The sequence below is a fragment of the Ammospiza caudacuta genome, chromosome 39 (assembly GCF_027887145.1).
Source record: "Ammospiza caudacuta isolate bAmmCau1 chromosome 39, bAmmCau1.pri, whole genome shotgun sequence".
Classification (NCBI taxonomy): domain Eukaryota; kingdom Metazoa; phylum Chordata; class Aves; order Passeriformes; family Passerellidae; genus Ammospiza; species Ammospiza caudacuta.
The window spans coordinates 176094-201967 of NC_080631.1; the positions used below are offsets into that span (position 1 = coordinate 176094).

The following is a 25874-nucleotide window of genomic DNA, read 5'->3' on the forward strand; positions in this document are numbered from 1 at the left end:
ATTGGTCAGCGACCGCCAGGTGACCACGCCCACCCGACCCTGCCCAGGTGCAGCCCCGCCCCCGGGCAGGTGTGGCCCCGCCCCCCGGGCAGGTGTGGCCCCGCCCCCCGGGCAGGTGTGGCCCCGCCCCCGGGCAGGTGTGGCCCCGCCCCCCCGGGCAGGTGTGGCCCCGCCCCCCGGGCAGGTGTGGCCCCGCCCCCCGGGCAGGTGTGGCCCCGCCCCCCGGGCAGGTGTGGCCCCGCCCCCCGGGCAGGTGTCCCACCTTGCTGTTGAGCAGCTCCAGGTCCAGGTCGGCTTTCTTGGCCCACTTCTGCCAGAAGTTGGGGTCGTCCAGCGCGATGTCCGTGCGGTTCTCGGACGCCACGAAGCTGGCCTGGGGGGACAGGGACACACCTGGGCACACCTGGGCACACCTGGGCACTCACCCGGGCACGCCTGGGGGGACAGGGACACACCTGGGCACACCTGGGCACACCTGGGGGGACAGGGACACACCTGGGGGGACAGGGACACACCTGGGCACACCTGGGGGGACAGGGACACACCTGGGCACACCTGGGCACACCTGGGCACGGGACAGGGACACACCTGGGCACGCCTGCAGAGCACCTGCGTCTGCTCCAGGGCCACCAACACCCACCTGGATCTCCTCCAGGACCATCACAACCCGCTCCGACCCACCTGGATCCACTCCAGGGCCACCAAAGTCCACCTGGACCTACCGAGATCTTCTCCAGAACCACCAAAGATCATCTGAACCCACCTGGACCTCCTCTAAGGCCACCAAAGTCCACCTGCACCCATCTGGATCTTCTCTAGAACCACCAAAGTCCACCCAGAGTCACCTAGATCTTCTCTAGAACCACCAAAGTCCACCTGCACCCATCTGGATCTTCTCCAGGACCACTACAGATCATCTGGACGCACCTAGACCCACCTGGATCTTCTCCGGGGCCACCAAGATCCACCTGGATCTTCTCTAAGACCACCAAAGTCCACCCAGACCCACCTGGACCTTCTCTAGGGTCACCAGAGCTCACCTAGACCCATTTGCGTCTTCTCCAGGACCACTGAAGCCCACGTAGACCCATTTGGATCTTCTCCGAGACCACCAAATGCTACCTGGACAGACCCGGACCTTCTCCGGCCCCACCTAGCCCCACGCGGACCTTCTCCAGGACCTCCAAACATGACGTGAACCTGCCTAGACCCACCTGGACCTTCTCCAGGACCTCCAAAGATGACGTGAACCTGCCTAGACACACCTGGACCTTCTCCAGGACCTCCAAACATGACGTGAACCTGCCTAGACCCACCTGGACCTTCTCCAGGACCTCCAAAGATGACGTGAACCTGCCTAGACCCACCTGGACCTTCTCCAGGACCTCCAAAGATGACGTGAACCTGCCTAGACACACCTGGACCTTCTCCAGGAACCCAAAGGCCACCCAGCCCCGCGCGGACCTCGTCCGTGTCCGTGTCCCACCTTGGCGAAGGTGGAGCCCTTGCCCTCGCTCTCGATGGTGATGGTGGTGGTGCGCCGCAGCAGGATCTGCTCAATGTCCTCCTCGCAGAACTTGGCGCCCTCGTCGTCCTCGTCCATGATGGCGGCGTAGGCGCCCTTGCGCAGCAGGTCCTCGATCTCCTTCTTGGAGAACTGCTGGATCTGCAGGGGGGGGACAACCGAGGGCTGGGACAGCCCGGGGCGCTTGGGGAACCCAAACCTGGAGAAACCCAACCCGGAGAACCTGGAGAACCCCAGCCTGGAGAACCTCAACCTGGAGAACCTGGAGAACCCCAACCTGGAGAACCCAAAACTGGAGAAACCCAACCCGGAGAACCCAGAGAACCCCAACCTGGAGAACCCAAAACTGGAGAACCTGGAGAACCCCAACCTGGAGAACCCAACCTGGAGAAACCCAACCCGGAGAACCTGGAGAACCCCAGCCTGGAGAACCTCAACCTGGAGAACCTGGAGAACCCCAACCTGGAGAACCCAAAACTGGAGAAACCCAACCCGGAGAACCCAGAGAACCCCAACCTGGAGAACCCAAAACTGGAGAACCTGGAGAACCCCAACCTGGAGAACCCAACCTGGAGAAACCCAACCTGGAGAACCTGAAGAACCTCAGCTTGGGGAACCTCAACCTGGAGAACCCAAATCTGGAGAAACCCAACCTGGAGAACCCAAAACTGGAGAAACCCAACCTGGAGAACCTGGAGAACCTAAACCTCGAGAACCTCAACCTGGAGAACCCAAGCTTTGAGAACCTGGAGAACCCAAGCTTTGAGAACCTGGGGAACCTCAACCTCGAGAACCTGGAGAACCTCAACCTCGAGAACCTGGAGAACCCAAAGTTCGAGAAACTGGAGAACCTGAACTTTGAGAACCTGGAGAACCTCAACCTGGAGAACCTCAACCTGGAGAACCTGGAGAACCCAAACTTTGAGAACCTGGAGAAGCTGAGCTCCGGCCCCGCCGCCCCGGAGGTCCCCGCGCCCGTGTCCCACCCCAGCCCAGCCCAGCCCACCGTGGGTCTGACCCCGGCGATGGAGCCCTCGCGGCCGCTCATGGACTGCAGCACGGCCTTGTCCAGGCCCAGCTTCAGGCTGGCCTTGTCGAACATCTCGCGCTCGTACGAGTTCCTGGTGATGAGCCGGTAGACCTTCACCGCCTTGCTCTGCCCGATGCGGTGGCACCGCGCCTGCGCCTGGACAGGGACACAAACCGCGGTGGGACACGGCGGGGCCGCCGCAGGAGCTCCAACTCCTGGTGAACACCATCCCATCATCTCCAAACCCTTGGTAGACGCTGTCCCACCACCCCAAACCCCACCCGGTGCCCTCAAAACCCGTGGTAGATCCCACAGAACGATCTCCGAACCCTCGGTAGATGCTGTCCCACCACCCCAAACCCCTCACAGCTCCCATCTCGTGACCTCAAAACCCCACCCCACCACCCCGAACCCTCTGCAGACCCCACCACCCCAAACTCCGACCAGTGACCCCGAACCCCTGGTAGATCTCACCCCCTGCTCTCCAACTCCTGAAGAACCTCTCCAAACGACTCCAAAACTCCATCCCACCCCCCCAAACCCCTGGTAGACCCCGTCCCACCACTCCAAACGCTACCCGTGACCCCAAACCCCTGGTAAATGCTGTCCCACCACCCCCAACCCTTGGTAGATCCCACCCAATGTTCTCCAACTCTTGAAAAACCTCTCCCAAGGACTCCAAAACTCCCCCCCACCACCCCAAACTCCTCTCAGATCCCACCCTACCACCCAAACCCTTGGTAGATCCCACAGAACGATCTCCAAACCCTTGGCAGATGCTGTCCTACCACCCCAAAACCCTCGGTAGATCCCACAGAGCGATCTCCAAACCCTTGGCAGACGCTGTCCTACCACCCCAAAACCCTTGGTAGATCCCACAGAATGATCTCCAAAGCCTTGGTAGATCCCACAGAACGATCTCCAAACCCTTGGCAGACGCTGTCCCACCACCCCAAAACCCTCGGTAGATCCCGTCCCACCACCTCAAACTCCACAAGAACCCCTCCCAGTGACTCCAAAACTCCATCCCACCACCCCAAAGTCCTCTCAGATCCCACCCTACCACCCCAAAACCCTCGGTAGATCCCAGAGAGCGATCTCCAAACCCTTGGCAGACGCTGTCCCACCACCCCAAAACCCTCGGTAGATCCCGTCCCACCACCTCAAACTCCACAAGAACCCCTCCCAGTGACTCCAAAACTCCATCCCACCACCCGAACCCTCGGCAGACCCCACCCCACCTCGTCCATCTCTCGGAGAACCTCGTCCCACCGCCGCAAACCGTCGGCAGATCCGACAGAATCGCCTCCGAACCTCGGCAGAGTCCACCCCGCGGCCTCAGAACTCCACCCCACGTCCCCGAACCCCTCGGAGCCCCCGCGCCTCACCTGGAGGTCGTTCTGGGGGTTCCAGTCCGAGTCGAAGATGATGCAGGTGTCGGCCGCCGTCAGGTTGATGCCCAGCCCGCCGGCGCGCGTGCACAGCAGGAACACGAAGCGGTCCGAGTCCGGCCGGCTGAAGCGGTCGATGGCGGCCTGGCGCAGGTTGCCCCGCACGCGCCCGTCGATGCGCTCGTACGGGTACCTGGGGGGACAGCGCGAGGTCACCGCGGCCGCCGGGGAGCTCCGGGGCTCCGTAACCGCGTCCAGAACCCGCGCTGGGCGCGCAGGAGCCACCAGGGATCTCCAGGAGGTTCTTGGAGAACCTTGAGGAGCAAAAATGGAGATCCTGGTGGAAGCATGGGACACCAAGGTTTTAAAATTTCTCCCCACGGAGGTCCCAAGCTCCGTAACCACGTCCAGAACCGACGCTGGGCGCGGAGGAGCCACCAGGGATCTCCAGGAGGTTCTTGGAGAACCTTGAGGAGCAAATAGAGACCACGGCAGGGTCCAAAACCTCCTGCCGTGGGACACTGAGGTGCCCAAACTTCCACCCATGGAGGTCCCCAGCTCCATAACCACGTCCAGAAGCGACACTGGGCGTGCAGGAGCCACCAGGGATCTCCAGGAGGTTCTTGGAGAACCTTGAGGAGCAAAAAATGGAGATCCTGGTAGAACCATGGGACACCAAGGTTTTAAAATTTCTCCCCACGGAGGTCCCCAGCTCCACAACCACGTCCAGAACCTATCCTGGGTGTGAAGAGAGCACCAGGGATCTCCAGGAGGTTCTTGGAGGACTTTGAGGAGCAAAAACGGTTCCTGTGGAGGTTCTGGAGGCCCTTCTACTGCAAAGAACCTTCCCTCATAGAACAACGAGGTCCCAAAAGTCCCACAAATTCTCCCACGAAGATCCTAAAGCCACAAAGGTCCCAAGATCTTCTCCATGGAGCTCCAGAACATCTCAAGAGTCCCTCAAAGCTCTTCCGTGGAGCTCCGGGACACCCAAAACCCCATTGCCCCCCAATTTTTTCCCAAAATCCCCGTTTTTTCCACCAGAACCTGATCACTTCTGGAAGACTTTGTCCTCCAGGATGTCCAGGTGGACCTCCAGGCCTTCAGGTCCCATTTTCTCCTTGTTTTTTCCCCGATTTTTTCTCTTTTTCCCCATTTTTTCCCAAAATTGGCATTTTCTCTCCAAACCCTGATCATTTCTGGAAGAGATCATCCTCCAGGATGTCCAGGTGGACCTTCAGACCTTCAGATCCCGTTTTCCCCTCGTTTTTTCTCCAAACCCCCCAACTTTCTCCAAGTTTTTCGCGTCTTTCCCCCGTTTTTGCCCAAAACGCCCGTTTCTGCCCCCAGGCTCCGACCGTTTCTGGATGAGGTAGTCCTCCAGGATGTCCAGGCAGCGCACCATCTGCGAGAAGACCAGCACCTTGTGGCCGCCGGCGCGCAGCCGGGGCAGCAGCTTGTCCAGCAGCACCAGCTTGCCGGCCGAGCGCACCAGGGCCTGCAGCGCCAGCTCGGGGCCGGGCAGCGCGGGCAGGGAGGCCCTCAGCTCGGCCACGATCTGCTCCTCCGCACCTGCGCACGGGTGAGGGACAGGTGAGACCGTGACCATCATCGCTGACCGCCCCCGGTTCCACAAAGCCACCAAAAACCGTCAACGGTTCCGTAAAACGTCCATAAAAACCTCAAAAGAACATCAGGAGAACATCAACCACCATCAGAAGCTCCATCAAATAACGTCTGAGGTTTTCAGGAGAACATGGGTTACCATCTCTGACCACCAGGGACTCCATAAAACCATCTTTGAAAACTTCATGAGAACACCAATGACCACCCATGGCTCCACAAATTCATCTCTAAAAACTTCAGGAAAACATTGCTTACCATCACTGACCGCCCCTTGCTCCATAAAACCATCAAAAACCATCAACGGTTCCATAAAACATCCTAAAGAACCTCAGGACAACATGGACCACCACCAAAAGTTCCATCAAACCATCACTGAAAATTTCGGGAAAATATCAGTGACCATCAGTGACCACCAGAGACTCCATAAAACCGCCTCTAAGAACTTCAGGACAACACCAATGACCACTAAAAGTTCAATCAACCCCTGCCTGAGAACTTCAGGAGAACATTGGTATCCATCACCGACCACCCCTGATTCTATAAAACAACCAGTGATCACTCATAATTCCATAAAACACCCATAAAAACCTCAGGAGAACATAGACCACCACCAAAAGCTCCATCAAACCATCACTGAGAACTTCGGGAGAACGTTGGTTACAATCACCGACCACCAGAGACTCCATAAAACCACCTCTGAGAACTTCACGAGACCGCCCACGTGCCCAGGTGTGCCCAGGTGTTTCCGCGCTCACCGTTGATGAGGTAGGGGTGGTTGCAGCACTTGCGCAGCTCCATCATGGTGTTGAGCAGGTTGGGCACGTTGCCGTGCCCCGCCCCCCGGGCCAGGTAGGCGAAGTTCCTCTCCAGGATGGCGCGGTACAGGCGCTTCTGCGCGTTGGTCAGCTCCACCTCGATGATGGTCTCCTGCTTGGGCGCCAGGTTCTTCTCCACGTCCTCCTTGAGGCGCCGCAGCATCATGGGCTTCAGCAGGGCCTGCAGCTTCTGCACCTGCGCAGGTGAGACGCAGGTAGAACACACCTGCAACACCTCGGAAAGGTCTAGGGGTCATCCCCAGGTGGCTACGAGGAGCCACAGCCACACCTGTGGCACCTGGGCACGGCTACAGCCACACCTGTCACACCTGAGGAAGGCTACGGCCACACCTGCGGCACCTGGGTAAGGTCACAGCCACACCTGTCACACCTGGGACTGGCCGTGACCGCGCCTGTCGCACCTGGCCGTACCTCAGCAAGGATCAGGAAATCTACAACCCGTCCAGGCGTGCCCAGGTGTGTTTTGACCGTGCTCAGGTGTGCCCAGGTGAGCCCAAAACTCCTTCATAAAACCATCAAACGACCTCGAACCCCTCGCAGACCCTCCCCGGGCGCCGTGCCCAGGTACGCCGGGTCCATCCAGGTGTGCCCAGGTGCGCCCCTCACCTGCTCCTCGGTTTTCAGGTCCCCGAAGTCCTTGAGGAACTCGGCCTCGGACGGGAACTGCGAGGGCTCCAGGAAGTGCAGGAGGCTGAAGAGCTCCTCGACCGTGTTCTGCAAAGGTGTGCCCGTCAGCAGCACCTTGTGCTCCTGCAGGTGACACAGGTGACACAGGTGAGCGAAAAAACGGGGTAAAAAACGGGTAAAATGGGTAAAAAACTGAGCCAGGTGAGGCTGGAGAGCTCCTGGACCCTGTTCTGCACAGGTGTGCCCGTCAGCAGCACCTTGTGCTCCTGCAGGTGACACAGGTGAGGCAGGTGAGGCGATATAACACAGGTAATGAGAAAAAACGGGGTGAAAAACGGGTAAAATGGGTGAAACAGGTGATGCAGGTGAGACAGACGGTGACAGGTAAGCAAGGCGCAGGTGAGACAGGTAAGAGCTGAGGCAGGTAGGGCACCTGGCCGTGACCCCAAACCCCACAGGTGTGCCCAGGTAACCCAAACCCCTCTAAAATCCCCGTTTTTAACCCCATTTTCACCCGGATTTTTCTGGTTTTTTCCCCCCCCAGGTGTGCCCAGGTGTGCGCCCAGGTGTGCCACCGACCAGGTCCATGTGCTTGAGGCTGTCAAGCAGCTCGCAGGTGTGCCCAGGTAACCCAAACCCCTCTGAAATCCCCATTTTTAACCCCATTTTCACCGGGTTTTCCCTGTTCTTTCCCCCCCAGGTGTGCCCAGGTGCGCCCAGGTGCACCACCCACCAGGTCCATGTGCTTGAGGCTGTCGAGCAGCTCGCAGGTGTGCCCAGGTAACCCAAACCCCTCTAAAATCCCCGTTTCCCACCCCATTTTCACCGGGTTTTCTCTGCTCTTTCCCCCCCAGGTGTGCCCAGGTGTGCCCAGGTGCGCCACCCACCAGGTCCATGTGCTTGAGGCTGTCGAGCAGCTTGCAGTGCCGGTTCTTGAGGCGGTGCGCCTCGTCGATGACCACGCAGCGCCACTGGACCTCGCGCAGCTCGGGGCAGTCCGACAGGATCATCTCGAAGGTCGTGATGAGCGCGTCGAACTTGTACGCGCCCGGGATCAGCCGGCCCTGCAGGTGCGGCAGGTGTGACAGGTGCGCTCACCTGGCTGCCGCCTGGGGCTGCTCTGCGGTGCTGGGCCGCCCATCGGGTTGCTGCGGGGCGCCTGGGCGTGTCTACAGGTGTGCACTGATGTGTACAGGTGTGTACCGACGTGTACAGGTGTGTACTGATGCCTACAGGTGTGTATTGATGTGTACAGGTGTGTAATGATGCGTACAGGTGCGTACTGATGTGTACAGGTGCGTACTCATGTCTACAGGTGTGTACTGATGTGTACAGGTGTGTTACTGGTGTGCACAGGTGTGTACTGATGCGTACAGGTGTGTAATGATGCGTACAGGTGTGTTACAGGTGTGTACAGGTGTGTACTGATGTCTACAGGTGCGTACGGATGCGTACAGGTGTGCACTGATGCGTACAGGTGTGTACTGATGTGTACAGGTGTGTACTGATGTCTACAGGTGCGTACGGATGCGTACAGGTGTGCACTGATGCGTACAGGTGTGTACTGACGTGTACAGGTGTGTACTGACGTGTGCAAGTGTGCGCTGATGAGGTGTGCACTGATGTGTACAGGTGTGCACTGACGCGTACAGGTGTGCACAGGTGTGTACAGGCGTGCACTGACGTGTACAGGTGTGTACTGACGTGTACAGGTGTGCTACGGGTGTGCACAGGTGTGCCCAGGTGAGCTCACCTTGGCGTCCTTGCAGTACATCTCGTACTGCTGGATCACCTGCCAGCTGGCCAGGCTGCACAGGTGTGCACAGGTGTGTCACAGGTGTATCATAGACTCCATACAGGTGTGTTACAGGTGTGTTACAGGTGTGTTACCTGGCCAGGTGAGCTCACCTTGGCGTCCTTGCAGTACATCTCGTACTGCTGGATCATCTGCCGGCTGGCCAGGCTGCACAGGTGTGCACAGGTGTGTCACAGACCCCATACAGGTGTGTTACAGACCCCATACAGGTGTGTTACAGGTGTGTTACCCGGCCAGGTGAGCTCACCTTGGCGTCCTTGCAGTACATCTCGTACTGCTGGATCATCTGCCGGCTGGCCAGGCTGCCGTGGTACACGATGGTGTTCAGGTGCGTCCAGGTGCCGAACTCGCGCTCCCAGTTGGCGATGGTGGAGAGCGGCGCGATCACCAGGTAGGGGCCGCGCACACCTGCGCCGTGCACCTCCTGCAGGAACGCGATCGACTGGATCGTCTTGCCCAGCCCCATCTCGTCCGCCAGGATGCAGTTCTGCCTGCGGGACAGGTGAGACAGGTGAGGGACACCTGGCACAGGTAAGGTACGCCCGGGACACACCCGGCACAGGTGAGGTACACCTGGGATACACCTGAGGGACCGGGGTTGGCCTTGCCCAGCCCCATCTCGTCCGCCAGGATGCAGCTCTGCCTGCGGGACAGGTGGCACAGGTGAGGGACGCACCTGGGACAGGTAACGTACACCCGGGATGCACCTGGGACAGGTAACCTACACTTAACATACACCTGAGATACACCTAGGACAGGTAATCTACACCTGAGATACACCTGGGAACGGTAACACGTACCTAGGGTACACCTGAGACAGGCATTCCCATACCAACTGGATTTACCTGTCCCAGGTGTGTTTACCTGTCCCAGGTGAGCTCACCTGTTGCACCAGTTGAAGAGCAGCCAGTTCACGCCCTCCAGCTGGTACCCCCAGTATGGATGCCCTCACCTGTCCCAGGTGTTCCCCAGCCCCTCAGCCATTCCCCAGGTGTGCTCAGGTGTGTTTACCTGTCCCAGGTGGGCTCACCTGTTGTACCAGTTGAAGAGCAGCCAGTTCACGCCCTCCAGCTGGTATCCCCAGTATGGATACCCTCACCTGTCCCAGGTGTTCCCCAGCCCCTGAGGTGTGTTTACCTGTCTCACCTGTCCCAGGTGGGCTCACCTGTTGTACCAGTTGAAGAGCAGCCAGTTCACGCCCTCCAGCTGGTACCCCCAGTACCGATGCCCTCACCTGTCCCAGGTGTTCCCCAGCCATTCCCCAGGTGTGCTCAGGCGTTTTTACCTGTCTCACCTGTCCCAGGTGAGCTCACCTGTTGTACCAGTTGAAGAGCAGCCAGTTCACGCCCTCCAGCTGGTACTCCCGCAGCTGGTTGTGGTTCTTGTACTCGTGCGACGCCTCGAGCTTCTTCCAGGCGCCGGCCTGGGGGCGGGGCTGCGACAGGTGAGACGCAGGTGAGCGACAGGTGACGCGTACAGGTAAGGCAAAGGGGAGATGCGGGTAAAATACAACTGAGATAACCCACACAGGTGAGACACAGGTGAGTTACAGGTAAAATACAACTGAGATAACCCACACAGGTAAGACACAGGTGAGACACAGGTAAAATACAACTGAGATAACCCACACAGGTGAGACACAGGTGAGTTACAGGTAAAATACAACTGAGATAACCCACACAGGTGAGACACAGGTGAGTTACAGGTAAAATACAACTGAGATAACCCACACAGGTGAGACACAGGTGAGTTACAGGTAAAATACAACTGAGATAACCCACACAGGTGAGACACAGGTGAGTTACAGGTAAAATACAACTGAGATAACCCACACAGGTGAGGCACAGGTGAGGTAAAGGTGAGGCACAGGTCAGACACAGGTGAGTTACAGGTAAGATACAACTGAGATAACTCATACAGGTGAGCTACAGGTAAAGGACAGGCGAGATACAGGTGGCTGATAGGTGACACAGGTGAGATACAGGTGGAACACAGGTAAGATACAGGTGTGCCAGGGAGTGACAGGTGAGGCACAGGTGAAGCACAGGTGAGTTACAGGTAAAATGCAACTTAGATAACTCATACAGGTGAGCCAGGTGAGACACAGGTGAGATGCAGGTGAAATACAGGTAGGACAGGTGAGCCGCAAGTTAGATAAGGCATACAGGTGAGATACAGGGAGCGACAGGTGAGACACAGGTGAGACACAGGTGAGTGGCAGGTGAAACAGGTCATACGGCTGAGACACAGGTAAGTGACAGGTGAGACACAGGTGTGACAGGTGAGACAGGTGGGACAGGTGAGACAGGTGGGACAGGTGAGCCAGGTGGGACAAGTGGGAGCGCCTGGCTCACCTGTAGCGGGTGTAGCTCACCTGTCTATGGACAGAGCTCACCTGTGTGGCAGCGCAGCTCACGTTAAAGGCGGGCGGGGCTCACCTGTGCGGGGGCGTGGCCTCACCTGTCTCTTGAGCTCGGGGTGCCGCGCCTGGATCCGCTTGAACTCGGCCACCTTGGCCTCGTCCACGTCCTCCTGCAGCTCCCAGGTGCTGTCCTCGTACGGCAGCGAGCACCACTTGACCAGGTAATACACCACGGGCTGCACAGGTAACAGCACACCTGCTCAGGTGAGCGACCATACACCTGTACAGGTAACCGGCACAGGTAACCCCTCCTGCAGCTCCCAGGGGCTGCCCTCGTACGGCAGCGAGCACCACTTGACCAGGTAATACACCACGGGCTGGGGAGAGCACACCTGGCCAGGTGAGTCACACCTGGGCACACCTGTACAGGTAACTGGCACAGGTAACCCCCCCTGCAGCTCCCAGGGGCTGCCCTCGTGCAGTAACGAGCACCAGGTAATACACCACGGGCTGCACAGGTAACAGCACACCTGCTCAGGTGAGTGACCGTACACCTGTACAGGTAACCGGCACAGGTAACCCCTCCTGCAGCTCCCAGGTGCTGTCCTTGTGCAGTAACGAGCACCAGGTAATACACCACGGGCTGCACAGGTAACAGCACACCTGGCCAGGTGAGTGACCGTACACCTGTACAGGTAACCGGCACAGGTAACCCCTCCTGCAGCTCCCAGGGGCTGCCCTCGTGCGGCAGCGAGCACCAGGTAATACACCACGGGCTGGGGAGAGCACACCTGGCCAGGTGAGTCGCACCTGGGCACACCTGGACAGGTAACCTTTTCTGCCCTGACCTCGCCGTTGTCCTTGTCCACGCTGTGGGACTCGTCCAGGATCCGATCGACCTCCACGTAGTCGGGGTTGAAGGGCTCCTCGTCCTGAAAAAAACCCAAAATCCTCGGGTTTATCCCCAAATTCTCCTTCTCCCACAATTCCCTGCTTTTTCCCCAAAAATCCCCAATTTTTCCCCCCAAAACGCCCATTTTTTGCCCCAAAAATCCCCATTTTTTGCCCCCAAATACCCCAATTTTCCCCCCTCAAAAAACGCCTGTTTTCTCCTAAAAAATCCCTAATTTTGCCCCCCCCCAAAAAAACCCTCTATGTGCCATCAAAAAAGACCATTTTTGCCCCAAAAACCCCACGTTTTTTTCCCAAAAAAAACCTGCAAATTTTTCCCCCAAAAAATCTGACTTTCCTCCCCCCCAAAAAACCCTGTTCAAAAAAATCCCCAGTTTTTCCCCCAAAAAATCTAACTTTCCCTCCCCTAAAAACCCTGCTCAAAAAAACCTCCATTCCCCCCCCCAAAAAATCATTTTTTACCCCCCCAAAAAACCCATTTTTCCTCCCCGAAAAAAATCCTTCTAAAATACCCTGGTTTTTCCAAAAAAAAAACCCCCAAATTTTTTCCCAAAAAAACCCAATTTTTTCCCCCCCAAAAAATACCATTTTTCCCCCAAACCCCTGTATTTTTCCCCTTAAAAACCGCTGTTTTTTCTCAAAAAAAAAAAAAAAAACATTCTTTCCCCAAAAACTCAAACCTTTTCCCCCCAAAACCGCAGATTTTCAACCCCCAAAAAAACCCCATTTTTCCCCCAAAAAACCCCTCCATTTCCTCCCGTTAAAACCACAATTTCCCTCCCACCAAGAACCCCGATTTTCGCCCCCAAACCCCCATTTTCGCCCCGAAACGCCGCAGGTTTTCCCCCGAGCGCCCGTTTTTCCCGAAATCGCGGGGTTTCGGCCCGAACCTCGTGGAAGAAGTGCCGCATTTGGTTCATCTTGGTCTTGAAGCGCTTGAGCTTCTGGTGGATGCGCTTGTCCTTCTCCAGCTGCGCGATCGTCGCCCACTCGCAGTGCAGGTACGAGCTGGGGGCGGGGCCGGGTCACGGCCACGCCCCCTCCCCCCGGCGCCCAATCGGAGCGCGCCGCCCCCAGGTCGGGTGAAACGACCCCAAAACGGCCCCGAATTGCCCCAAAAACGCCCCAAACGCCGCCCTCCGCGGCGCCGCCCACGCGCCGGGCAGGTACGGGCTGGGGGCGGGGCCACAGGTAAAGGACACGCCCACCCCGGCCAGGACGGCCAATCGGAGAGAGCCACCCCACCTCACCCAAAAACCACCCCAAAACTGGCCCAAAATGAGCAAAAACCACCCCAAAATGTACAACGACGACCCCAAAATGAGCAGAAACGACTCTAAAAATTCCCCCAAAACCGCCCCAAAAATGACCCCGAAATGCCTCAAAACCACCCCAAAAACGGCCCAAAATCACCCCAAAAACCACGGCAAAACGCCCAAAAGCCGCCCCAAAACCACCTCCGACTGCCCCAAAACGGGCAAAAATGGCCCCAAAACGACTGCCCCAAAAATGACCCCAAAATCAGCAAAAACCACCCCAAAATCAGCAAAAAGCCCAAAATGTCCCAAATAAATGACCTTGGAATGCCCAAAAAACGACCCCAAAATGCCCAAAAACGAGCAAAAAAAAAACAACGCAAAAATTTCCCAAAACCAACCTCAAAACGAGCAAGAACACCCCAAAATCGGCCCAGAATTACCTCAAAACCCCCCCCAAAATGAACAAAAACGACGCCAAATTGTGCAGAAATGACCCCAAAATAGCGCCCAAAAAAAAAAATGACCCTGGAACACCCAAAACCCCCCCCAAAATGAACAAAAATGACGCCACATTGTGCAAAAACGACCCCAAAATAGCGCCCAAAAAAATAACCCTGGAACACCCAAAAACCAACCCAAAATGAACAAAAACGACACCAAATTGTGCAAAAATGACCCCAAAATAGCGCCCAAAAAAAAAAGTGACCCTGGAACACCCAAAAACCAACCCAAAATGAACAAAAACGACACCAAATTGTGCAAAAATGACCCCAAAATAGCGCCCAAAAAAAAAAATGACCCTGGAACACCCAAAAACCAACCCAAAATGGCCCCAAACCACCCCAAAATACCCAAAAACGACCCCAAAATGAGCAAAAATGACCAGGAACGACCCCAAGTGACCACGAGTGACCCCGAGTGACCCCAAAGTGACCACGAGTGGCCCCCAAAGTGACCCCGAGTGACCACAAGTGACCACAAGTGACCAATGACCCTAAACTGACCCCAAATGACCCCAAACCCAATGGCCGTCAGGGACCACGAGTGACCACAAACAACCCCAAATGACCCCAAACCCACCCAAAATGGCCACAAATGACCACGAGTGACCCCAAAATGACCATGAGTGACCCTGAGTGACCACAATGACCACAAGTGACCATAAGTGACCCCAAACGGACCCCAAACCGACCCCAAACCAACCCAAAATGGCCACAAATGACCCCAAAATGACCATGAGTGACCCTGAGTGACCACAATGACCACAACTGACCATAAGTGACCACAAACGGACCCCAAACCGACCCAAACCGACCCCAAACCGACCCAAAATGGCCACAAATGACCCCAAAACGACCATGAGTGACCCTGAGGGACCACAATGACCACAAGTGACCCCCAAACTGACCATAAATGACCCCAAACGCCCCCAAAATGACCACGAGTGACCATAAAATGACCCCAAGTGACCACGAGCGACCACAAATGACCCCAAACGACCACGAGTGACCACAAACGGCCCCAAATGACCCCAAATGACCACAAGTGACCATAAAATGACCCCAAACGACCACGAGTGACCACAAACGACCCCAAATGACCACGAGTGACCATAAAATGACCCCAAATGACCACAAACGACCCCAACTGACCACGAGTGACCACAAACGACCCCGAGTGACCCCGGGTGACCGCAAGTGACCACTCAACTCACTAGTTCTTGTACTTGACGAAGAACTCCTCGGCCTCCACCACCTGTCCCGACGGCAGCTGCGGGCGAGGAGGGTGAGGGTGAGGATGAAGGCCAGGAGGTCACCACCCCACACCCCAGGCCACCGTGGTGACCGCGGGAGCGACCACCGAGCGGTGACCGCCGAGCACTGACCTCCTTCTTGACCACGCGCATGGACAGCACCTTGTCCACGATGGCCGCGTCCTCCTCGCTCGGGTTCTCCTGCGCGGGACGAGGAGGAGGAGGAGGGTGAGCGGGCGAGGAAGGCGATGGGGACGAAGGTGGTGGAGAAGATGAGGAAGGTCGCGGGCATGGAGGAGGTGATGATGAAGGTGATGGGGACGAAGGCCGTGGGACGGGAATGGAGGCCATGAAGATGGAGGAGGTGATGAAGGTGATGGGGACGAAGGCCGTGGGACGGGGATGAAGGTCATGAAGATGGAGGAGGTGATGAAGGTGATGGGGACGAAGGTGGTGGAGAAGATGAGGAAGGTCGCGGGCATGGAGGAGGTGATGATGAAGGTGATGGGGACGAAGGCCGTGGGACGGGGATGGAGGCCATGAAGATGGAGGAGGTGATGAAGGTGATGGGGACGAAGGTGGTGGAGAAGATGAGGAAGGTCGTGGGCATGGAGGAGGTGATGAAGGTGATGGGGACGAAGGCCGTGGGACGGGGATGGAGGCCATGAAGATGGAGGAGGTGATGAAGACGATGGGGATGAAGACCGTGGGATGGGATGGAGGAGGTGATGAAGACGATGGGGACGAAGGTGGTGGAGAAGGTGAGGAAGGCCGCAGGGATGGAGGAGGTGATGAAGACGATGGGGACGAAGGTGGTGGAGAAGGTGAGGAAGGCCGCGGGGATGGAGGAGGTGATGAAGATGATGGGGACGAAGGTGGTGGAGAAGGTGAGGAAGGCCGCGGGGATGGAGGAGGTGACGATGAAGACGATGATGGGGACGAAGGTCACGAAGATGGAAAAGCTGATGAAGATGATGGCGAGGAAGTTCGTGGGGATGAAGGCCATGGAGGCAGAGGAGGATGAAGGCGGCGAGGATGATGAGGGTGGTGGAGAAGATGAGGACGACCATCAGGGTGGACGAGGTGAGGAAGATGATGGGGATGGGATGGGGAGGAAGATCATGAAGATGGCGATGAAGATGAAGGTGGCGGACAAGGTGAGGAAGGTCACAGGGGTGAAGAAGGCGATGAAGATGATGGGGATGAAGGTCACGGAGATGGAGAAAGAGGATGAAGGTGGCGGACAAGGAGAGGAAGGCCGTGGAGATGGAGCAGCTGATGAAGACGATGGGGATGAAGGTCACGGAAATGGAGAAGGTGATGAAGATGAAGAAGGTGAAGAAGGTGACCCACCACGAAGAACTGCATGGAGGGCAGGGAGATGACCAAGATGGAGAAGGTGAAGATGAAGATGAGGATGATAAAGAAGATGACCACCCACCACGAAGAACTGCATGGAGGGCAAGGAGATGACCAGGATGGAGAAGATGAAGATGAAGATCAGGATAAAGATGAAGATGATGAAGGTGAAGAAGGCCACCCACCATGAAGAACTGCATGGAGGGCAGGGACATGACCAAGATGGAGAAGATGAAGATGATGAAGGTGAAGAAGGTGACCCACCACAAAGAGCTGTATGCAGGGCAGGGAGATGACCGAGATGGAGAAGATGAAGATGAAGGTGAGGATGATGAAGATGAAGAAGGCCACCCACCACGAAGAACTGCATGGAGGGCAGGGACATGACCGAGATGGAGAAGATGAAGATGAAGGTGAGGATGAAGATGAGGATGATGAAGGTGAAGAAGGCCACCGACCACAAAGAGCTGTATGCAGGGCAGGGAGATGACCGAGATGGAGAAGATGAAGATGAAGGTGAAGATGAAGGTGAGGATGATGAAGGTGAAGAAGGCCACCCACCACGAAGAACTGCATGGAGGGCAGGGACGTGACCAAGATGGAGAAGATGAAGATGAAGGTGAAGATGAAGATGAGGATGATGAAGGTGAAGAAGGTGACCCACCACGAAGAACTGCATGGAGGGCAGGGACATGACCAAGATGGAGAAGATGAAGATGAAGGTGAAGATGAAGGTGAGGATGATGAAGAAGATGACCACCCACCACGAAGAACTGCATGGAGGGCAGGGAGATGACCAAGATGGAGAAGGTGAAGATGAAGATGAGGATGATGAAGATGACCCACCACGAAGAACTGCATGGAGGGCAGCGCCGCGTCCGCGCCCTCGCCGTCCGTGGTCAGCGCGGTCGGCGCCGGCGGCCGCTCGTGGTCAGCGCTCTCCGGCCGCGCGGCCGCGCCCGACGGCCCCGTCACGTCCAGCTCCTCGTCCAGCTCCTCGTCGTCCGTCAGCTTGATGTCCAGGTCCTCCGTGTACTTCTTCCTCTTCACCTGCCGGTTGGAGCGCCGCTTCTGTGGGGACAGGTGAGACACGGACAGGTGAGATATGGACAGACAGGTGGACAGGTGGACAAACAGATGGACAGATGGACAGTGTGGTGGGACACAGCTCCATGTCCAGGTCCTCCGTGTACTTCTTCCTCTTCACCTGCCGGTTGGAGCGCCGCTTCTGTGGGGACAGGTGAGACACGACAGGTGAGACGGGGCAGGTGAGATGGGACAGGTGAGTTATGGACAGACAGATGGACAAACAGGTGGACAGATGGACAGTGTGGTGGGACACAGCTCCATGTCCAGGTCCTCCGTGTACTTCTTCCGCTTCACCTGCCGGTTGGAGCGGCGCTTCTGCAGGTGAGATGGGACAGGTGAGACACGGACAGGTGAGATATGGACAGACAGGTGAGATATGGACAGACAGGTGGACAGATGGACAGACAGGTGGACAGATGGACAGTGTGGTGGGACGCAGCTCCATGTCCAGGTCCTCCGTGTACTTCTTCCACTTCACCTGCCGGTTGGAGCGGCACTTCTGGGGGGACAGGTGAGATGGGGCAGGTGAGAGATGGACAGGTGAGACACGGACAGGTGAGTTATGGACAGACAGGTGGACAGGTGGACAGGTGGACAGATGGACAGTGTGGTGGGACGCAGCTCCGTGTCCAGGTCCTCCTGTAGCTCCTGCGCTTCACCTGGCGGGCGGAGCGTTTCTACAGGTGGGACACGGACAGGTGGGACAGGCGGGACACAGGAAGGTGAAACGCGGACAGACAGACGGACAGGTGAGACACGGCCAGCCAGGTGGGACACGGCCGGGTGGGACAGGTGCAGGTGACCTCACCTACCACTGGGGAGAAACGGTCAGGTGAGACACGCCCACCTCAGGTGAGACATGGCCAGGTGAGACACGCCCACCTCAGGTGACACGCGTGCAGGTGGGACATGGCCAGGTGAGACACGCCCACCTCAGGTGACACGCGTGCAGGTGGGACGTGGTCAGGTGAGACACGCCCACCTCAGGTGACACGCGTGCAGGTGGGACGTGGCCAGGTGAGACACGCCCACCTCAGGTGAGCTCACACACCCAGGTGACCGCGTCCATCTCAGGTGACCACACCCACCCAGGTGACCCCAGCCAGGTGACCCCACCCCTTCCGCGGGTGGCCACGCCCCGTCTCACCTGGACTCCGCCCCCTCCCCCTCCCCCGCCGTCGTCGTCCTGGCGCGGGGACGGCGCCGGCAGCGCCTCCGAGTCCGAATTGTCCGAGCTGGCGTTGCGCTTGCGCTTCTTGCTGACCACCGGCGTGATGGTGCTGCGGACAGAGTGACCGACTGACCGACTGACCCCTGAGTGACCGCCGAGTGACCGCTGAGTGACCCCTGAGTGACCGTGACCACCACCCCAAAAACCCCCAAGAAAATCCCACCCAAAATGGCCAAAAAAGGCCTAAAATGACCCTGAGTGACCACTGAGTGACCCCCGAGTGACCCCTGAGTGACCGCTGACCACCACCCCAAAAACCCCCAAGAAAACCCCACCAAAAAAGGCCTAAAATGACCCTGAGTGACCACTGAGTGACCAACTGACCCCACCAAGTCTTGATGACCACCAAGACCAAGACTGACCACAGTAAACCCCAAACTTTGATGACCACCAAGCCTTGATGACCACCACACTTTGATAACCACCAAGCCTTGATGACCACCACACTTTGATGACCACCAAGCCCAAAGTTTCATGAGCGCCACACTTTGATGACCACCAAGGCCAAACTTTGATAACCACCAAGCCTTGATGACCACCAAGCCTTGATGACCACCACACTTTGATGACCACCAAGCCCAAAGTTTCACGACCATCAAACTTTGATGACCACCAAGCCTTGATGACCACCAAGGCCACACTTTGATGACCACCAAGGCCACACTTTGATGACCACCAAGCCTTGATGACCACCAAGGCCAAACTTTGATGACCACCAAGGCCACACTTTGATAACCACCGAGCCTTGATGACCACCACACTTTGATGACCACCAAGGCCAAAGTTTCACGACCATCAAACTTTGATGACCACCAAGGCCACGCTTTGATGACCACCAAGCCTTGATGACCACCAAGGCCACACTTTGATGACCACCAAGCCTTGATGAGCACCACACTTTGAAGATCACCAAGGCCAACGTTTCACGCGCGCCACACCACGACGACCGCGACGGCCCGGCTGCTCACCTGGCCTTGGCCCTGGCCCTGCTGCGGCCCTGGCCCTTGCCGCGGCGCGGCCGCTCCTCCTTGGCCGCGGGCCGGTCGCGGCGCCGGCGCTTGCGCTCGCCCTCGTCCTCGGGCCGCACGCTGGGCAGCTCGTCCTCGTTGAGCACGCGCGGGATGTTCTGCTCGCCGCGGGCGCGCGCGCGCGCGCGATGGCCTCGGCCACGATGCGGTTGGCCTTCTCCTGCTTCTTCTGGTGCTCCAGCCGCCGGCTCTCGTCCGCGGCGCCGGGCCCGCCCGCGCGGGGGGACGGCGAGGGGGCCGCGGCCAGCGCCGCCGCCTCGGAGCCGCCCAGCACCTTGACCACCGAGAGGCCGCCGGCGCCCGAGGAGGAGCCGGCCTGGGGAGCGCGGGGCAGCGGTCAGCGCAGAGTGACCGCGCGGGGAGATGGCGACCGCCGCGCCAGAGCCGCTGACCGCTGACCAATTTAACTGACCGCTACCCCAAATGACCACTCCAAAACCCCACTGACCGCCGCCCCAGACCCGCTGACCACTGACCAATTTAACTGACCGCTACCCCAAACCCACTGACCAATTTAACTGACCACTCCCAAACCCACTGACCAATTTAACTGACCGCTACCCCAACTGACCACTGACCACTGACCAATTTAACTGACCGCTACCCCAAACCCACTGACCAATTTAACTGACCGCTCCCAAACCCGCTGACCAATTTAACTGACCGCTACCCCAAACCCCACTGACCAATTTAACTGACCGCTACCCCAACTGACCGCTGACCAATTTAACTGACCGCTGCCCCAAACCCCACTGACCACTGACCAATTTAACTGACCGCTACCAAACCTGCTGACCAATTTAATTGACCGCTGCCCCAACTGACCACTGACCAATTTAACTGACCGCTACCCCAAACCCACTGACCAATTTAACTGACCGCTACCAAACCTACTGACCAATTTAACTGACCGCTACCCCAACTGACCACTGACCACTGACCAATTTAACTGACCGCTACCCCAAACCCACTGACCAATTTAACTGACCGCTACCCCAACTGACCACTGACCAATTTAACTGACCGCTACCCCAAACTCACTGACCGCTGACCAATTTAACTGACCGCTACCCCAAACCCACTGACCGCTGACCAATTTAACTGACCGCTACCTCAACTGACCACTGACCAACTTAACTGACCACTACCTCAACTGACCACTGCCCAATTTAACTGACCGCTCCCAAACCCCACTGACCACTGCCCAATTTAACTGACCACTCCCAAACCCAACTGACCACCCCATAATTTAACTGACCACCCCCAAACCCACTGACCACTCCCAAACCCAACTGACCACTCCCAATTTAACTGACCATCAACCCTGGGTTTGAGTGACCATCCCCAGCCCAACTGACCACTCCCAAACCCAACTGACCACTCCCAAGTTTAACTGACCGCTCCCAATCCCAACTGACCATCAACCCTGGGTTTGAGTGACCACCCCCAGCCCAAGTGACCACTCCCAATCCCAACTGACCACTGCCCAATTTAACTGACCATCAATCCTGGGTTTGAGTGACCACCCCCAGCCCAAGTGACCACTCCCAAACCCAACTGACCACTGCCCAATTTAACTGACCATCAACCCTGGGTTTGAGTGACCACCCCCAGCCCAAGTGACCCCTCCCACGCCAAAGTGACCACTCCCAAACGTGAGCGCCCCCTCACCTGCGGCTGCAGCACCACCTTGAGCGGCACCGTCAGCCTCTGCCCGGCCCCGCCCACCACCTGCGGCACCTGGGCCACGCCCACCGGCCCCGCCCCGGGCTGGATCAGCTGGATCTTCTGTCCGCCGCCCTGTCCGGCCGCGGCCGGAGGCTGCACCTGCAGCTGGATGGTCACCACCTTGGCCGGGGCGGCGCCGGGCGCGGCCTTGGGCGTGGCGCCGGGCGTGGCCGCGGCCCCGCCCGGCAGGAGGAGCTTGCCGGGCAGCGTGCCCAGGACGACGTGGCGCTGGCCAGGTGCGGCACCCGGGCCAGGTGTCTGCTGCAGCACCAGCGTGATGCGCTTGGACTCGCCCTGCGGACAGATGGACACTGGTCAGTGGTCAGTCAATGGTCAGTGGTCAGTCAATGGTCAGTGGTCAGTCAATGGTCAGTGGTCAGTGTGGCGCTGGCCAGGTGCGGCACCCGGGCCAGGTGTCTGCTGCAGCACCAGCGTGATGCGCTTGGACTCGCCCTGCGGACAGATGGACACTGGTCAGTGGTCAGTCAATGGTCAGTGGTCAGTCAATGGTCAGTGGTCAGTCAATGGTCAGTGGTCAGTGTGGCGCTGGCCAGGTGCGGCACCCGGGCCAGGTGTCTGCTGCAGCACCAGCGTGATGCGCTTGGACTCGCCCTGCGGACAGATGGACACTGGTCAGTGGTCAGTCAATGGTCAGTGGTCAGTCAATGGTCAGTGGTCAGTGTGGCGCTGGCCAGGTGTGGCACCCGGGCCAGGTGTCTGCTGCAGCACCAGCGTGATGCGCTTGGACTCGCCCTGCGGACAGATGGACACTGGTCAGTGAGCGGTCACTGTGGGGATGGACACCGGTCAGTGGTCAGTGAGCGGTCACTGTGGGGATGGACACTGGTCAGTGGTCAGTGAGCGGTCACTGTGGGGATGGACACTGGTCAGTGGTCAGTGAGCGGTCACTGTGGGGATGGACACTGGTCAGTGGTCAGTGAGCGGTCACTGTGGGGATGGACACCGGTCAGTGGTCAGTCAGTGGTCAGTGTGAATGGTCTCTATGAGTGGTCAGCGTCAGGGGCCAGTGGTCAGTGTGAGTGGTCAGTGTGAGTGGTCAGTGTGAATGGTCAGTGTGAAGGGTCAGTGTGAGTGGTCAGTGTGAGTGGTCAGTGTGAATGGTCAGTGTGAATGGTCAGTGTGAATGGTCAGTGTGAATGGTCAGTGTGAGTGGTCAGTGTGAATGGTCAGTGTGAATGGTCAGTGTGAGTGGTCAGTGTGAGTCGTCAGTGTGAAGGGTCAGTGTGAGTGGTCAGTGTGAGTGGTCAGTGTGAGTGGTCAGTGTGAATGGTCAGTGTGAGTGGTCAGTGTGAGTGGTCAGTGTGAATGGTCAGTGTGAATGGTCAGTGTGAATGGTCAGTGTGAATGGTCAGTGTGAATGGTCAGTGTGAGTGGTCAGTGTGAATGGTCAGTGTGAGTGGTCAGTGTGAGTGGTCAGTGTGAGTGGTCAGTGTGAATGGTCAGTGTGAGTGGTCAGTGTGAGTGGTCAGTGTGAATGGTCAGTGTGAGTGGTCAGTGTGAGTGGTCAGTGTGAGTCGTCAGTGTGAAGGGTCAGTGTGAGTGGTCAGTGTGAATGGTCAGTGTGAGTGGTCAGTGTGAATGGTCAGTGTGAGTGGTCAGTGTGAGTGGTCAGTGTGAGTGGTCAGTGTGAGGATGGACTCTGGTCGGTGGTTACTCAGTGGTCAGCGGTCAGTGTGAGTGGTCAGTGTGGATGGTCACTGGTCACTGTGAGTGGTCAGTGTCAGGGGTCACTGGTCAGTGTCAGTGGTCAGTGTCAGGGGTCACTGGTCAGTGTCAGGGGTCAATGGTCAGTGTGGACGGTCACTGGTCAGTGTCAGGGGTCACTCAGTGGTCACTCAGTGGTCAGTGAGAATGGACACTGGGGCGCAGCTTCACAGCACAACCGGACATCGTTAAACCACACCTGGCCACGCCCAACCCTCACCTGGCCACACCCAACCCTCACCTGGCCACACCCACACTCACCTGGACACGCCCAACCCTCACCTGGCCACACCCACACTCACCTGGACACGCCCAAACCTCACCTGACCACACCCAACCCCCCCAGACCACACCCAACCCTCACCTGGCCACACCCAGACCCCCGCCCCCAGGCCCCGCCCCTCTCACCTGTGCGGGCCCCAGGCTCCCCAGGTGTTTCAGGGGCGTGGCCCCAGCCGTGACTCCGCCCCCCGCCGACGTCGCCGCCTTCAGGGGCTGCAGCAGCAGCTGCTTCACCTGCCTGGCCCCGCCCCCTGCCGCCGAAGCCACGCCCCCCGCCGCTGCTGCCGAGGCCACGCCCCCCGCTGCCGCAGCCACGCCCCCCGCTCGCACGGTGGGCGGGGCCAACACCTTGGCCAAGGTGACTTTGCCGCCATTGGGCGCGGCCGCGGGGGCGGGGCCTCCTCCTCCCCCGGCAGGGGGCGGGGCCTTGAGGATGACGATTTTGGGCGGGGCCGCGGCGGGGGGCGGGGCGGCGGGGGGCGGGGCGGCCACGCCCATGAAGGGATTGCCCTGGCTCAGCACTTCCGGCTCCGCCCGGGCGGGGCCCTGGGGCAGGTTCTGGGGCAGGTTCTGGGGCAGGTTCTGGGGCAGATTTTGGGGGTTCTGGGGCAGATCCGGGGGGCTCTGGGGCAGGTTCGGGGGCGGGTCCAGCGCCCCCGAGAGCCCCAGGGCCTCGGCCAATGGGTCGGGAGGGGGCGGGGCCTCCGAGGAGGAAGGGGGCGGGGCAGGGGGCGGGGCCACGAGCTCCTCGGGGGGCAGGGGGTCGAGGCCGAACAGGTTGGGGTCGTCAAAGAGGTCCATGATGGGGTCGGCCATCTTGGGGGGCGGGGCCTGCCGGGATGCAAATCGGGGAGGGGGGCGGGGACTCCGGGGGTGGGAAATCTGGGGGCAAAAATCTGAAATTTGGGGGGTTCTGAGCCCAAAAACCTGAAATTTGGGGGGGTTTGGGGGGAAAAATCTGAAATTTGGGGGGTTCTGAGCCCAAAAACCTGAAATTTGGGGGGTTTGAGAGTGGAAATCTGAAATTTGGGGGGTTCTGACCCAAAAAATCTGAAACTTGGGGGGGTTTGAGGGCAAAATCTGAAATTTGGGTGGTTCTGACCCCAAAAAATGGGAATTTGGGAGTCCTAAACACAAAAAATGTGAAATTTGAGGAGGATTTAAGGGTCTCAACCCCAAAAATCAGAAATTTGAGGGGGAATTCGGGGTCTTAACCCCAAAAAATCTGAATTTCAAGGCAGATTTGGGGGTCCTGACCCCAAAAGTTCGAAATTTGAGGGAAATTTGGGGATCCTGACCCCAAAAATCCCAATATTTGGGAGGTTCTGGGGCTGCAATCCCCAAAAATGGGAACTTTGGGGGTTCTGGAGGAGTTTGGGGGGTCCCGACCCCAAAAATCTGAAATTTGAGGGGAATTTGGGAGTCCCAACCCCAAAAATCCAAAATCTGGGGGAGTTTGGGGGTCTCAACCTTGAGAACCCAAAACTTGGGGGTTTGGGGGAGATCTGGGGGGTCCCAACCCCAAAAATCCAAATTTGGGGGGGGGGCGGGGTTTAAGGGTCCAGACCCCTAAAAATGGAAAATTTGGGGGGTCGTGACTTCAAAAAATTAAAATTTGGGGGGTCCTGGGTGGAATTTGGGGGTCCTGGGGGTCCTAAACCCAAAAAAAATGGAAATTTGGGGAGTCCTGGGGGGATTTTGGGGGTCCCAAACCCCCCAAAAAATGGAAATTTGGGGAATTTTGGGGTCCCCAAACCCCAAAAAACGGAAATTTGGGGGGGTCTTGGATGGGAATTTGGGGATTTGGGGGTCCCCAACCCCAATTTGGGGGGGCTGGGGAGTCCCAGGGGGATTTTGGGGTGATCTGGGGATAATTTGGGGGTTTTGGGGTGAATTTGGGGGGTTTTGGGGGGCTCTCCTCAGGCTGGGGGGGCTCCGGAGCTCCAGGCTGTAAAGAGAGAATAAAAAGGGGGGGGGGGGGTCAGGGGGACCCCAAAGTGACCCCAGAGCCCAAAATTGGGGGGTTTGAACCCAAAATGGGGGGGAAGGAACTGGGGAAATGGGGGAGCCCAAACTGGGGGGACTGGGGAAAACTGGGAGCAAAACTGGGGGAAATGGGAGCCCAAAATTTGGGTATTCGGGACCCCAAACTGGGGGGAACTGGGGAAAACTGGGAGCCCAACTTGGGGTAACTGGGAACCCAAACCGGGGGTAACTGGAATCCCAGTATGGGGTAACTGGGACCCCATTCTGACCCAAACTGGGACCCCAAACTGGCCCAAACTGGGACCCCAA

At 58.0% G+C, this 25874-nt stretch overlaps 1 protein-coding gene across 1 annotated transcript in view; it reads right to left on the reverse strand.

The window, feature by feature from the left end:
- Positions 1-25874, reverse strand: part of CHD8 (chromodomain helicase DNA binding protein 8) — a 51580-nt gene that overhangs the window by 21963 nt on the left and 3743 nt on the right. Inside the window, 21 exon segments of the mRNA XM_058823191.1 lie at positions 263-373; positions 1487-1666; positions 2532-2711; positions 3944-4139; positions 5305-5518; positions 6328-6583; positions 7015-7158; positions 7923-8099; positions 9099-9342; positions 10165-10286; positions 11312-11449; positions 12062-12145; positions 13016-13133; positions 15099-15154; positions 15270-15338; positions 17343-17567; positions 18733-18865; positions 19785-19969; positions 19972-20160; positions 21516-21866; positions 23706-25527. Coding sequence (XP_058679174.1) covers positions 263-373; positions 1487-1666; positions 2532-2711; positions 3944-4139; positions 5305-5518; positions 6328-6583; positions 7015-7158; positions 7923-8099; positions 9099-9342; positions 10165-10286; positions 11312-11449; positions 12062-12145; positions 13016-13133; positions 15099-15154; positions 15270-15338; positions 17343-17567; positions 18733-18865; positions 19785-19969; positions 19972-20160; positions 21516-21866; positions 23706-24395 — 4062 coding nt within the window. The 5' untranslated portion in view covers positions 24396-25527.